Below are 15,614 nucleotides of genomic sequence, written 5' to 3'. Positions count from 1 at the left end.
TAATTCAGTCGGGAAAGCACAGCACAGTGAAAGTGAAAGTCTGCGTAGCTGTTCTGTGTTTGATTCCAGAGTGGGGCCCTCTGTGTGTGTGATTTGAATGGCCTCCCCAAGTTCATGTGGATTTGTACCATGTTCCACACACCCTAAGTCTCTGAATTATCTTTATGTTGTTGTGTGTGAGTGTGTCCTGTACAGGGTGTGCTCTGTACTAACTGGAAGGGCTTTGTGTCAGTATGACCCTGAGCAGGAATAAGCAGTTTTCTTAAGAGACAACTTCTCTAGGGGATTAATGAAGCTTGGATTGAATTTCTGTGAAACTGAAACTCCTTTTTCCTTATCATGTGATGTACAGATAATTTCCTGTTTTTTAGGATCCTCTATCTATATTGATGGTGCCACAATTATGCAATGAAGTTGCTGGCTGATTTTATTTTGTTGCACTTTAGGAAAAATGGCTTTACAGTACCACACAACTGCTACAACTATTGCAAAAAATACAACAACGGTGCTTGTTGCCTAAAAAGCTTTATTACTATCTATTATATCCTCTATTAAAGCAGAGAGTGTTCAGTGTGTAACAAAAAGTGTATTTCCGATGTGCGTATTTAAAGTTTCCATCTGCTGCCATGTTATGTATTCTATGTAGTATAAAGTTGAAACCATCTTACTAATTAGGGCTAATCCTATAGTTAGTACAAAGCTTATTACCAAACGTCCTTATGCTGGTTTCATCTAATTTTCTTATCTTTCTTAAGCTGCAGCATAGTATACATTTAATATATTGACCTCCCACGTTTTTTAATATTGATTTATTTTCATTTAAATATTCTGTTGTTGGTAACAAGGACAATATATTTAAAATATAAAATCTATTAATATTTAAATACATTAAAATGTATTTAAATGCACCCTAATACTCTATAGGTAAAGAATGTTAATATATATGTTTATAACAACATTAAAACAGCTAAGAAGAAACAAAATCAGAACTAGAAATGACTAGTTTTGCTTTGGGTGTGCTGAAACATGTAGTGAATTACACAACTACCTAACAAGGAAGTAAAGTAAATTCTGAGAAACTTAAAAAAAATACCCAGCATGGATTAAGCAAGTCAGCAGGTCAGCAGGTCATATCCTCCTGTATAAAAATGAAGATTTGTGTTCTAAGTCACCATATAATCAACGATCACAGATTCACTTACAGTAACAGTCCAAATCAGCACCATGCCCCTGTCTGTGAAACACAAGTTGGTTGAGGACTTTGAAACTATTGAAGAATTCTGGGCAAAATATGGAGAAGATTTACAGGTACTTTACAATGCTTTTTTATATATCTTGCAAAAAAATAAATTATCGCAACATAAAAGTAAAATAAAACATGCATATTGGAACCTTTTACAGCATACATGGCATTGTATAGGAAGAAACGTAAAACATTTAACTTTCTGTCAAAGCTCTGGAATTAAATACATGTACTATTTTTGTTTTCCATGCTAGAATACTTTACTATTTATATATTATTCATAATTAATCAAATGCTTAATAAACGCATATAGACTCTGTTTATCCAGTATACTACATTTGAAAATATCTTGGAAATTATGCCGTGTTCACATTCATGAGATTGCCACCCAATCAGTGGTTCCAATCAATATTTAAGTATAGTCTTAAAAGATGTATTGGACAATTTGTGCTTATAAATTGTATACATATGAGCATTTCATTTGTGTAATTTAATTTGATGACAGAGTATCTGCATTAAAAACTGACCGCTGACAGATTGAATTGTGAAATGACTGCTTGCATAGTATTGTATGTATTTAATAGATAAACGATATAGTTTCATCAATCACAGTATTGATAAGCGTGAGGCATGCATGAAGCACAGTTACAAAACAGTGCTGGCAATGCAGACTATTATGTATCAAACTAATCTGTTTGAAGTGTAATCCATGTATAGAAACAGAGGTAAAGGAAGACTTTCTGCTGTCTTTCTGCTGTCTGCCGTCATGCTTTTTTCAGCAGTTTGGAAACTTTGGCATTTGCGGAGTGATTCACAAAACTTTGAAGCAGTCTCAAACTGTCTCTGGGTATTGTAAAAGTCATTCAAAATCCTTTTATACAAAAGCTGGATTTTCCATGCAGTGACATTTATTTTGTGTTACAGCCTGAAGCTGAAAAATTCAAGCAGCAACCTGAAGTGAAAGAGCAACCAAATTATCTGCTTTATGTTTCTCAGAGAGAATATGCAACGATTGACCTTAGTAAAGGTAGAATCCTGAAATATATTTTATATTAAAATAAGTTTTTTTCCATATGAGTTTACATTCCATGAATCTGCAGTTTGTTGGGAAGGAGGTAGCCTTTGTTGTTGTGTTTTCAAAGAAGTTTTGTATTGTTCCTTAGGTATTCTTAATTGCACCACTTCTGTTGAGTTATATTGAGTGATGGTGCTCTAGCTGTTATGCTTTGTAATATAAAGGAAATTACAAAACATAACAAAATAATGAATTTTTATGACGATTTGTTTATTGTCTTTTATGAAAAAGTGTCAGAATCACTCAAAACAGGGGGATCTGATGAGGGCTTAAGCAAAAGAAATAATGTAGAACAAAAACACAAGTACAACTAAAGTTAGATGATCGTAAAGGAAAGCAAATACATACTGTATAGCCCCATTGCAGGAGAGGTGACTACAGATTTTACAGTTTAAGATGATGGGAAAGAGTTGAAAAGATGGAGATGGGGAAAAAAAGGGGAGCCGAGATGGGGTGGAGCTGGGAAGGATTTTATATCCATTGATGAATGTCATTTAAAAACAGATGACAAAACATGAAATCACTTACCCATTACAATTTACTCAACGTTTTAATTTTGTGAATAACTTCAAAACACATGAGCAGTGACCTGTGCTGTGGACTGATATGGTACTGTAGCTGGGTCATATTTTGGAATAATAATAAAGTTTCTTATAAAGTGGACATTTTGTTACATCAAAAGATGTAATGCCAACCTTGAAATATGACCCCAAAGTACAACTGAACCATCTAGGAATGTTCGTTTCTATACTGAGTCAACAGCACATATCAAGTTCTTTAAAGACAATTTAATACTATTATAGGAGACAGGAAGTGTTAACAAAACTAATAAATAGCTATTTTTTCATGTTTATATCCATCTTGAATGGATTACAAATAGTGATAATCATTGTTTTACTATAAGGTGAAGTATTTTAAAAAAGCACATAACAAATATAGGGAGAAAAGAAGCCAAACAAAGACTGAGGGGCAAAGAACATTTTGTGACATTTCTTTTCAACTGTTACAGGACCTGTGACTAGAATCGGAAGTGATGAGGCAACCACCTGCCACATTATTGTCCTCCATTGCCCAGGTTAGTTACTGCTTAACTGGAGCAGAAAAGTAAAAGTAGCAAGACATTATTTTTAAAAAGAACTCTACAAGAACATGAAAGCAATGTTTTCTATTTCAGAAAATAGCAACGATTATCTGAAAATAGGTATAAATTAGTACTTTTCTTTATTCTTTCCTTTACATTCTGACAGGACTTTTCTGACATTTGGCTAATCTAGCCTGCCTGGTAGTGAGTACCTAACTGGTCCAAGAATCTAATCTAGCCATTTCCTGAAAGCAGGGACACTTTGTTATACAAAGAGTTTATACTAAACATAAGAATGAGATCAATTAGCTACTTGCAACTAAACAGGAGATGAATGGTTTCCTCTCATTTATAGCCTTCATAGTGTCCTTAGATTTTTTAATTACTTGCTCAGATTTACTTATACACAAGCAAGAATTTATTTTATACAAAACAATAAATATGTTGCTAAACTGCCAAGCTGAACTCTCTTCAGCAAAAAACAGTTCAGCTGTCACACATATGTAGTAGTGTTCTTGATTATTTAGTCATGAGTCACGTTTACCATCCTGCACACCACTGTGCATATTTTACTGTTGTAAGTTTTCCTATCAAAACCTCCTTGGGATATTCTTTCTGCTTTACAGGTAATTGTTTAGCAATGCTATATCTCACACAACCCAACTTCATATGGGTAAAAAACAAAACATTATCAGCATCAAGCTATATATTTTGCTTCAATAACTCACAATACTCTGTCCCTCTGATAGATAAAATAATATAATAGTTGTTTTCACACTGGACATTTCACAATGCCAACATTTACTACTAGCTGACTGCTCTGCTCTTTTTCAGGCACTGGCAAGGTCAGCTTGGCTCACATTGATGGCTCCAAAGTGGGTGTTGGAGTGAAAGCATTGGTTGAAGAGATGAAAAAACAATGCAAGGATTTCTCACAGTATGTCATTATAAATAACAATCCTTTTAATAGTCCTACACATCAATATTCTAAGACTAAACAGTAACTGTAATATTATGTGTAGCTCAGGAGTGGCATACATGCAGAAAGTAAATTTCTTTGCACATTTATGGTACTGACTATTATACTCCAGGTCTTGCTTAGTTAGAGAGATCTGATGAAAGTATCCATCCATCAATGTAGTAGTCAGGATACAACCTGGACAGGACACCAGTCCATCACAGAGTACACAAACACAGACAAACGTGCTCACACCAGAAGGAAACCCACACAGACACAGGGAGAGCATACAAACTCACACAGATAGCACCCAGGTCCAGAACTGAATGCAGGGCCCCAGCAATACAAGCCAGCAATGCAAGCCATTGTGCCACCCTCTGCTGAAACCATGCTTCACGATTTTACAACTGGTGGCCGACTTTAAAGAAAGTGTTTTTTTTTTTACAACAGGCTGGATCTCTACATGGTTGGGGGATTCTTTGATAAGAAAGGGATTTCCCATGACAACACCATGAAACTGCTTCGTGAGTGAAATTGGCTTAACATTTGTTACAGGCTGTAACAGTGTAATTCAAATTAGAATCTTATCAGATCATAAACTTTGATGTTATGTATACAATCGTGGTCTCTATTATAAATTTAACTTTTGAATTTCAGACCAGAACATAAAGTTATAAATTGTCCCTATAAGCATAGCAAAACTACAGGAAATCAAAGGTGCATGTTTTTTTTAATTAAAACATTGTGATGGCTTGCTTATCTTCAGAGATTAATTTCATGATCCACAGATCTAAAAACAGGATTAGTGGAGTGGATGGTTCGAAGGTGCACAAACAAAAACAGAAATAAAACTATCAATCAATCCATTGACTATTTGCTTCACACAATGCAGGCTTACAGAGCCTTACAGCCAGCAATTCGCACAAGTTGGGGTACACCCTGGTCAGGACGCCAGTCCATCACAGGGCACACACAGACCCATAGAGGCAGAATACACATTTTAACAGACTTTCTTACAGGTATCCTTCCTTTCTCATTGGTGTAATTGCAGGTGAATTTATGAAGCAAGACTGCCAAATTGAACTTCAGCTGGCCTGTGTGTCAGGTAATGCTGCAGACCCAGAAACCATGTGTAAACTTTTTCATAAGGAACATGTGGATTGGTTTCTCAGTCTCACACAAGGTGGCTCCAGGCTTATATTTTCCTTTTTTTTTCTAGAGATGAATGATGTTAACAGACAGGGGAATCACTGGCCAGTGGTATATGGTGTAGGTAAGACCATTTATGCATTAAAGCTGTGAATACAGATTCAAAAGACATGCAGAAAGAGCATAATCAAATTATTAATCAGCATTAAACGAGGAGAAACAGAATTGAATATGTGAAGGAAGGATATGTCAAAATTGCCTAAATGTTATAACAAACTGCACAATTACTTTCAGAATTCTTGAACAGTACATATAAGTTAAGAAGACACTGTCAAGCTTGGACTGGGACTGACTTTCATCCCACCGTTGCCAATGGCAACCCCAGCACTTGCACGAGCCCACAACCAACTACTGAGCATGTGCACACAAGGCCAAGGAGCCTGTCAGTCAGACCCACATTCCAGCCATCAAAGCAGGTCTTCATCAGTTTAACAAACTCCTTATTTAAGACAGCTCATTCCATTCTGTGTGTCTGTGCATGCCAATGCTTCACTTTTCTCCTGAAAAAAAAAACTCCTACTGGACCACTGATACAGTGGAAATCATTTTTTTTTCTTTTTTTCTGCCAGTGCTCTCTGGATTCTCCAAAGGCAGTTCACCATTTGTTTGACCAGTGGTATCCCATCTTCCAGCAGTTCCATCTTTTTCCCCTATGGGAGCCTCATCCATTTTTATGACATTCCTCTCTCATTTTTACCTCATTCCCTCTTGCTTACTTTCAGGCAGTCTATTACTTTAGCCCTTTACACCACATTACCTGTCTGCCCACATTTTCTCTCTCACTTTGTTTCCAGACATGCCCGAAGTTATTCGCTTGGGCTTCAGCCAGTCCCCTGGCTGCAGCTATTTTTTTTTTTTAAAAAGCTACAGTATGACACTCTGAGTATGAGTATCTGTATAATGCCTGATAATTGAAAGACAAGATTGTCTTGAGTTTTGTTCTGATTCCAGCCACTTAAAAGGAGAACTGAGTGAAAGATCTCAGGAAATCACCTCATATTTGCTTTAGATAATAGCCAGGCTTTCTTGGCACATTAAAATGTCATGTATGGGGTAACAGTTTATTCAGAACTACTTTTTGCTTTGAATCCAAAGTACAACACCTAGCAATTATAATGGGTGTCAGGAAACTTTTCCTCCCGGCTGCAGGTTCTTTTTATCTCTCAGAACTACTAGTACATCCACAGACCAGACAAGACAGTAATCATCTAAAATATCATATTTTATTACAGTATTCTGATCTTCCCATCACATAAACATAACACAGTCATTCCTATAACTACACACCCAATGCAAAGAGCACATGATATGACTCACTCATAGAGCAGTCAAGGGTTCCAGTTACCAGAACAAATGACCCAAATGATCAGTCTGTCACTGCTTCTCTCCGGAACCTGCCTGTGTCTCCTTACACCACGGTGAACATCCCTAGAGGGATTGGATTCATCCTCAGAGGGATTGGAAGTGTGCCTGTGATGTCTTGGGTAGAGGCAGAGCTAACTGCTCAGGCCTCATTGAAGAACTGGCTGAACAAGATGGGGAGGTTTACATACATTGTGAATTTACACCCTGGTCCAGAACCCCCTTCAGGTAACAGGCACAGTCAAAGCTGCCTTGAAACCCCACCCCACCAAAGTGTGTGGTAATTACCTGGCATCTGAGCTATGTGGACCTTTGGTCAGGGTAAGAAGTTCAGAGAACAAGGTGGGAAGTTCAGAGACCAAGGCATTGCATTAACACTTAGGGCGACACTGCCCATTCAATGACCACTTATGACCAATCAGCCCCAGGCATCTTTTGTCCCACACCCATTATTTTTCACTCTGTGACAAAAATAAGGCAGAAGAACCAAACCAAGGGGAAAATTTAGGAAATTAAGGTCACACAGTGTGAAAATGACTCAACCGTCTTACCTTTATTGACATCTGCCTACAAGAAATAATTGCAGCTCTCATCACCAATCGATTTAAATAATATCTATTTTTCCTTTACCTCCATCCTCTTTCTAGGTGTGAAGATGGATGGTAACTCTTTTCACATCTATCCAGCTACATTTCCTGATAAGGGCCCTGATGCCACTCTGAGAGGAGCAAGACTGACAGTCGACAAGATGGTATAAAAAGCCGTGTCATAGTACCGTCTGGGTGATCTCAGAAGCTGCTCAAAAAGAAGCAACAACACTTTGCGGCCCCCACACATTCTGAAACACAGAATCACAATGCATGTAGAAAAGCATTGTGTTTAAAAATACCGGAGGATATTGTGAGCGTATAGTACAGTGGGTCATGTTGACCACTGGTTACTAGAAATGATCAACTCAGGCAATATCCTTAAAGGAAAGTGTCAGTGTTTTCAGAATACCCCTTTTATATAGTCTGATGACTTATCATTTGTTTCCATTAGAGTATGACATTGGTGTTTTTTTATTTCAAAATCACTGTGCGCTGAAATGCAAATAAGATTTTAAATGAACTTGGAGGAAATTGCAGATTTACAGATATTAAATGTGGTCTTCTTTTTCAAAATAAATGAAGATTTTGCACAAAAAATACCACCATAGATACTGGTGCAGTGGGAAGTATTGCCTCCATCTTTTTTGCCTATAGGATGGTCTCAATGGCGGCTCAGAAACAGGAAACAAAATTGATTTGAAGATGCACCTGAGTTGACATGTTGGATACAGATACCGAAAAATCAGTTAATTTTGAAACCTAAATTAAAACAGATAGCAGGACTTCCAAATTTTTGGCAATTATTTTTGCCATCAAAATGCGTGTTTTGTGTGATTGGCTTTGATTTACAGTCTGGATCCTGACTATGATTCACCAGTCATTATGTACAGGCATTGTCTTACGCTGGGCAAAGCTATATCTTACGCGGGTCAGCAGCCTGTGTCATTAAACAGTCTTTGTCCTCTAACACTGATTTTAAAAGTTTGTATTCTTAATATGTGGTATTATATTTGTATGAATAGAAGTTTGGACAATGTTGGGGCACTTTAGAAACTATTGGGGCAGTTAATAACTAAAACTTTGTTTTCCAACAACCTTTGCAGAAAATGTTTTAGTAACATTATACTGTTCTAAAATGCAATGAGTACAGAGGGTTTATAGATTTATTTATGTGGATCAAACATTGTTTAAGAAAGAGGAGAACACCATCTATATTTATTTTTTGCTCATTTGAGGCTTACTTAAATATCACCTAAAGCCTATTGGTAACATGCACATTTGTCTGTGTAGAAAAAGGCTTTAATGTTTTAAGTTAAAAGTTCTTTGGTATAAAAAAATGCACATCTATATATATATTTAGGTGCAACTGTTATTCATATTCATCAGCAAAATTTGTATTCATATTGACTGAACATGTATTTATAGAGGTTTTGTATAATATCTTGATAAAATACATTGTAAAATATAATGATTTAAGTAGCTACAATAAAGACTATTTCGTTGGAATCAGTAGAAATCATCAGACTTTTACAGTAAGATAGTGGTGTTGACAGAAAGGCTTGTACCAGTGCTTTGCATTTACTTGTAGTTCCAGAAGAATAAGTTGGAATTTTTTTATGTTTATTCTGTAGATGCGTAGAGTGTACGACACTGAGAAGAACATGCTGATGGTTGGACCTTAGAACTTCTTTGAAAATATTTTGAAGACTGACGATGACAGCCGTGATTTGACAGATGAGGAGATACGAAGGGTACATTTGATCTGTTGATATCTGTTTATATATGATGCCAAGTCTGACATCTAGATTTGATTTCTACATGTGTCCTCACACACTTTTAATCTTTACACTTTTAATGTGTATGTTTGGCAGTAGAAATGTGGTTTAAAAACAATAAGGTATTCATTTTTTAATCTTTGATTACAAATATCCCTTCTGAAAATATGAAAGAGGGTATAAGTATTATCCTTATTTTGTTCTATAACAATGACTTCAATAACAATCATTCTGAAATATCAAAGTAGTAAGAAACAGCTTCACAGAAATAGGTAATAGGTTTATTCCATGCTGAAAAAAGAAGAAAGAGAACACAACGTTTCAGCCGTGGAGCCTTCTTCAGGTGTGGACCTATTTCACAGAAATAGGTCCACTTTGGTAGTGTGAACAAATATTATACAGTACATTTCACTTGGGAAATTTACAGTTTCACGAAGATATGCTCAAAAGGGATCTCAATGTTAATTTAGATGATTCTATTAAAGACTATAAAGGAATGAGTTAAAAATAAATTATAGCATACAAAGTGAAATTTAAACTTAGGCATGTTATGATTAAATCTTACTATGCACTAATCAGACTTAACTTATAGTAGTAGAAAGAGTTCAAAGTGTACCAAATAAAATGGTTACTGATCTCAGGGGTCTGCTTTCCTGTCATATAAAGACAGGTAAAGAAGTTGAATATCTGTAAGTTTTTGATGCAATACCAGTTTTGTCAATAATTTGCATTCAACTACAGAAGACTAAAATTATTTGTTTTGAAATTCCAGCTCATCAGGCCATACATTTATTAACCCCTCTAAGGAGTTAACGGCTACCAAAATAGCAGGAAAGGCTTGAGTATAAAAGGAAAACAATGGGTTTCTTTAATCATCTGCTGAGTTAATCACATGAGCTACATGTGATTTGACTGACTGATTAGATGTGTGGATAAATGATTTAAGCTTGGGATTGTCTACAAAATAAGCAAGTCAGGCTCTGCAGCTACAGTATTTCACAGACAGGTGTCAGTAATATTATTTGTCTGAAAATGTTTTATATGTATTGACAAATACTACTGTACTAAATACAATAGGAGCAGAGGTGTAAAGAACAGAACCAGTTAAGTAAAGGACTTGACATATCAATACAACCATAATATGACCATAATCAGAATATTATGATATAATATAATGTACATGACATTCATTCTGTTTTCATATTTTCTACAGGCTTTTTCAACCTCACCTCTTGTTGAAAGGCCAGAATTCGTCCAAATGATAAAGGAGCAGTACAAGTATCTTGCAGACCATTTGAAGCTACAAATAATACCCAGTGTTCCTATTGGATATATAATGAACCATGGAAGATGGATTCCATGCACTAACTAAATAACACATTATCAAAGAAAATAAGTGACACGACTGCATTTACTTCCCAAGTCCCTCAACTAAAAGAATGTTACTAAAATTCAAAGAGTGATGGGTCAGATCACTTAATGCTTTTGATCACAAAAAATAAAAAGAATGTTGATTTCTTTCCTGCTACATTTACAAAAATAAAGAGGATTTTGAAAATAACTTGTTTTAATTATGAAAAACTAATTGATGGCTTCTTGATAATGATTGCTTATTGATGGTGTAGTGTGCTCTCACGAGGCACCAGTTCTGTAGGGTTTGGGCATTTACAGGGACAATTATTAATTGTAGCCGTAAATCACAAAATGATTCTTTTGATGGCCTTAGAATCCAACCATGCGATATAACTCAAACAACGCACACACACACGGGTATTAATACACGAGGATACATTTATTAATACATAAAATATGCATATAAACCTTACAGATCTTATTGTGAGGGTTCTCAGAATACAAAAGGTATATATTCATTCAGTTACAAAGAGTTACACATATCAAGAGGACATACGTTCAGTATATCATTCACTTAGACCGTTTCGTAAATGAACTTGGTTATAACTTCTACATTGGATACTCGAAACAAGTACATAACTCTTAGGAATTAAATTGATATCAACTGGTTGGGATAACAATTGAATTCTCGAGCTGTAATGCAGTGAAGTTGAATACTCATCCATTCATTGGGGGTTCAGATCTCCTGCGGGCTCTCTGGCTCCATGCCAGGCTGTGCTGTGCGGCTTGCGACGGTGCGCTGCTGATGCTCACTGACCGGCTAGTTAGTGTTGGCTTTAACTAGCAAAGTTTGTGCACAGGAGAAAAGATGACTGTGGGTCCAAGCAAGTCAGGAAGAGGACCGGTTCGTTCCTGATGAAGCGCTAGTTCTGAATAGTGATTCAGCTGTCCACAGTTCCGACCTGTTCATGAGGCTTGCTGCTGATGCTAACCTCGGGTGGATCCTCTGGTTACTCGTGGCAACCTCCGCTCTAGACTCTTAGAACAAAGGAAAGTTCTGGCACTCGGACACACTGGCCGTTCCGTGGTTGTCCGGGCTGAGTCTCAGGATGGTCAGGAGGCGCGCTGCGAGAATGTCCTGCTCTTGGGAGCCTTTCTGCTCCTGGGCCATCCTGTCCTGGAATTGTCTCAAACCCCTGGAATTCACCTTAGAATTCTCCTACTGGAATAGTCCTACTAGTTCTCCTTCTCCAGGCTCTCTGTTGCCTGTTTTTACCTGGAGGAACTTCAGCTTGTTCATTGGCTGAAAGTTTAATGGGCATCAGAGTCCCACATGGGTTACTCGGCCCTACCAGTCCCTGATTGGTTGATCAAGGTGAGATATGAGTCACTTAGTCCTGACACCTAGGAATGCAGTCCAGATGTCCATCTGGCACTCCCTAAACAGATAGGCGCCAATGGATGACCATTGATCATGATAGCCAGGCTTAGCTAAGTGCATCCCCATTTGGGAGCTGTCCCTTATCAAAAGAAAACATCTTTAAATCAGTCTGCATGAATAGTTTCTCTGTGGCTGCACCACAGAGATGAAGAGAGAGATGGGGCCTCATTTGGGAAAGCACAGCAACACTTAATTCTGTCCTTAAACAAGCATTGCCGCTACATATCCCCCCTTTTTGAAGGTCACAAGGTACTGAGGCGTTGTTGCCTTCAAAATGAAACAGAGTTAAGTGATGTCCCTTGTCATTAGAACATTAACCTTAAATGTCCACATTACTTCTCGAGAATTCATACCGGAACCAGCATTGGATACAAACATTATGAACAACATCTGGAGTATGTATAAACAAGGTAGGAGACATTATCTCAGTCTAGGAATTACACATCAGGAAGTTCACTGTCAGTATCTGATACCTCTGTAGGCTGATATTTGGGCTAGAAGTAACTTCCTTTCTTTTGACATGCTACCTTTGACTCATTCATGCTACCCGGAGTACATCTTGATGTAAGAGTACAGCATTCAGAGTACACTGTCAGTCATGATCCAGCTTCCCAGCAGCAGTGTTACAATAACACCGGTTCCTGTTCCCAGCCCCCCTGATGAACCACAACACCTGTGTTGGGCACCTGCTAGGGTGGTTTGGAGGTTTGTTCCATTAAAGCAAACTCAACTACCTGTACCTCTTCGGGGCTTACTGTTTCTTGGATTTCTATCCAATTCAATAGTGTGGCACCTGAAGGCATCCACGACCTCAAGTTTGGTCTTATATTGTCTGGTTCCAGACCGTACAGTGTTAAGTCCAAGCTGCACTATGGCCTCCTCGGTAACTTGCAGGAAAACTGATTGGTTAGGTAGCTGGATTGTGGTAGCTGTATCATGCCTGTCACAAGTCATAGTGACAGTTAAATGTGGTGTGCTGACCAGCCATTTACTTCCCACCTGCTCTTCATGGGGTTCATTAACCTCCCTCTGCTCACTGGCAGCTTTACACCCTTCATTGGTGAATCATTTAGACACAGCCAATGGATAGCTTTGGTAGCCATACCCATCTCAAGATTTGGAACCAAATTCAATCTTGGATCGCCTTCTGGGTGAGCTATGAGCGATGGGGTGGTTAATGTCACATCCTCCTCTACTGAGAAGAGTGGCCTCAAGTGGGTTGGGAATTGTGCCATGGCTAGACTGGCTACAGTGGCACTAAGCTCCCTTAAGAGGTCTTGTGTCAACATTCTGGCCTGTTGCACACAAGCATAAACCCACTGTATAACACCAACAATCATGTCCACTAGGTGGGGGATAAGATTCAACCCTGTTGCATAGGAAGTTGCCTGTAGGGTTTTCCCTAGGCTTTCCAGCTTTTGCTGCTGTCGATACAGTCTGTCACTACCGTCTTGCATCTCTGACACCTGCCTTCTTGGGGCAGTCAGGGTGAGAGTGCCAATAGCACACAAACCTACCAGAAATAGCAAACGCACAACAGTGGCGGCAGCAACCAGTCCTCCCAAAAGTCTTTTAGGGTGGCTGATCCCAGTCATCTCCTTCTGAGTGACTGTCGCCTTTCTAAACTGGCGCAGCATGTACATGGTGTCTTTCTCAGGAAGCCATGTGGCATCATGGGCACCAACATCCTGGAAATCTGGGGAGATCTGACGCAGCTGCTGATGCTGCTCCTCCTTTTCCAGGGCATTTGCTTTTTCAAATTTTTCATGCCTGTGCTCTAGGAACCCTGCAGGGGGTGGTGCAGCGGTGGAGCATGCCTGACCCTCGGCTGAGTGGTCATCTGGAGCACCTGAGTGATCTGGGATTGTTACCCCATTCTCACTGTTCAGGTCCACCCTGCACACCTCCTGATTGAGGAATCCCTCTATCGGCATGTTTACAGTCGTTCGCTGGGGGTAGGTGTAGGACACCTGCTCGCTCCCCCCTTCCCTCGCTAGGGGTTCAGGGAGCTGCCCCAGCACTGGGATAGCTAGTTCATTGTCTTCGAACTAGCTATCACCCACCAGGCCCATGTCAGTGCAGGCGGGGATTCTGACACCCCACTTTTCCATGTTCTGCACTAACAGGCGGGTGGCTTGACCATCCAGCTCCAGTCTGGGTGAACCACTGTTGGTCAGACTCAGACTGAGAGACTGGTGGCTGTGAGAAAACCGGCTCGGCTTTCATTCCCTGTTTCTTCCTGGGGACTGGGTGTGTTGGAAACCCTGCCGTTGAGGCAGGAACAATCATGTCAGTCTCATTCACTACCTGGTAGTTGTGAGAAATAATGTTACCTGACTGCAGTGTTCCCTGGGTCACAGCAGAGGGAATCGGCATCTGGGATCAGGTGTGACCACAGCGCAGTAGCCCCAGTGTCCAGCTGGACCTCCTGTCTAACCTGTGAATGTTGCAACAGGGGCACCTGGCGGTGGCCCTGCGACAGCTGCTCAAGCAGATCCTCACTAATAGAGGACCTCTCAGGGCTAAGGGTGAGGGCTACATCACCAACCGGCTCTCCTGCCATCTGGATCCCTTCCACCACTGCAGGGTGGTGGTCCTGCCCCTCTTGGGTGCCAGGGTGCACAGGGAAAGCTCCTTTTCATCGCCAGGTGGGGAGATCTGCTCCTCTTTAGGGATGTAAAAGGGGTGTGCTTTACCTGGTGGATCAGGCGGCTGCTCGGAGCACCGCTCCTGTGGAAGGGAGGCTGTTGGGACCTTGGCCGGGACACAACTACCTTGAATATTTGGGAAACAAGATAATATTTTTATTTCTTGTCCAGAGGGAACAGAAGGAATCTCCGCATAGGCTTCTGTGTTCGGTGGGCACTGTGTGAGCACAGTCTGCCTCTTGGCCCCCCTTTCCTTCTGTACAGAAGGCTTAGGAGCCTTGACCTGTTTCCACGCTTTGCCTTTCTGGTGATCCACCAAAGGTTCCTCTCTGAGTTGCATGCCCTTTTCTTTTTCTACCCATTTGAGCTTGCCGTATAACATCAAACACCTTTCAACCTCAGTGTCAATCAATGTCTCACTGTGTAAGACATCTCCCATGGCAGCCTTAAGGTAAAAGCTTCCTTCTTTTCCTCTGTGTTTTACTGCCTGCTCTGTGACTTCAGGGGTGGAGTCAGCACTCGCTTGGGAGTGGCTGAATTCATCCAGGCAGGAACCCTACCGCTCAATCAGATAGACTGAGGGAGGGAGAGGGGGCGGGTCTCCGCCTCCTCCGGTGGAGAGTATCAGCTCATTCACGCTTCCGTTAGCCTTGGGGAGCGGTTGTCCCTGTCCTAATAAAACTTGTTCAAGCCTGGCCAGGCGGGCGGCTACTGAATCTTTTTGTTCAGCCTTTTCTAGCTCTTTCCCTCCCCCGGTGTTCTCATGGCATTTAGGACGCTGGGTGCGGTCCTGTGTACCTGCTTTGGAACGGGGCTTAGCCAGCTCAGGAGCCTGTGCTCTTTCGAGCAGGAGGGGATTCACCCTGCTGGCTCTGACGG

At 39.9% G+C, this 15,614-nt stretch overlaps 1 protein-coding gene across 1 annotated transcript; it reads left to right on the top strand.

Annotated features, from left to right (window-relative positions):
* Positions 1-1,128: 1,128 nt before the first annotated feature.
* Positions 1,129-10,851, top strand: LOC148815845 (protein N-terminal asparagine amidohydrolase-like). The gene is made up of 10 exons (XM_088904783.1): positions 1,129-1,308; positions 2,168-2,270; positions 3,328-3,393; positions 4,234-4,336; positions 4,808-4,881; positions 5,409-5,462; positions 5,577-5,630; positions 7,576-7,679; positions 9,150-9,269; positions 10,507-10,851. The coding sequence occupies exons 1-9, from the start codon at positions 1,225-1,227 to the stop codon at positions 9,198-9,200; spliced, it is 693 nt and encodes a 230-aa protein (XP_088760909.1). The 5' UTR covers positions 1,129-1,224; the 3' UTR covers positions 9,201-9,269; positions 10,507-10,851.
* Positions 10,852-15,614: the final 4,763 nt, after the last annotated feature.

Source organism: Atractosteus spatula, chromosome 24 (assembly GCF_055471065.1).
Source record: "Atractosteus spatula isolate fAtrSpa1 chromosome 24, fAtrSpa1.hap1, whole genome shotgun sequence".
In the NCBI taxonomy this organism is placed as follows: Eukaryota; Metazoa; Chordata; class Actinopteri; order Semionotiformes; family Lepisosteidae; genus Atractosteus; species Atractosteus spatula.
This window is presented reverse-complemented; position numbering and strand designations above follow the sequence as displayed.

What these genes read in the sequence shown, in the direction of transcription:
- LOC148815845 (XM_088904783.1), top strand. Translation starts at nt 1,225, where the DNA reads ATGCCCCTGTCTGTGAAACACAAGTTGGTTGAGGACTTTGAAACTATT. An exon ending in CAATGCAAGGATTTCTCACA is followed by an intron (nt 4,337 to 4,807) that starts GTATGTCATTAT and finishes TTTTTACAACAG; the next exon opens with GCTGGATCTCTACATGGTTG. An exon ending in TCAGCTGGCCTGTGTGTCAG is followed by an intron (nt 5,463 to 5,576) that starts GTAATGCTGCAG and finishes TTTTTTTTCTAG; the next exon opens with AGATGAATGATGTTAACAGA.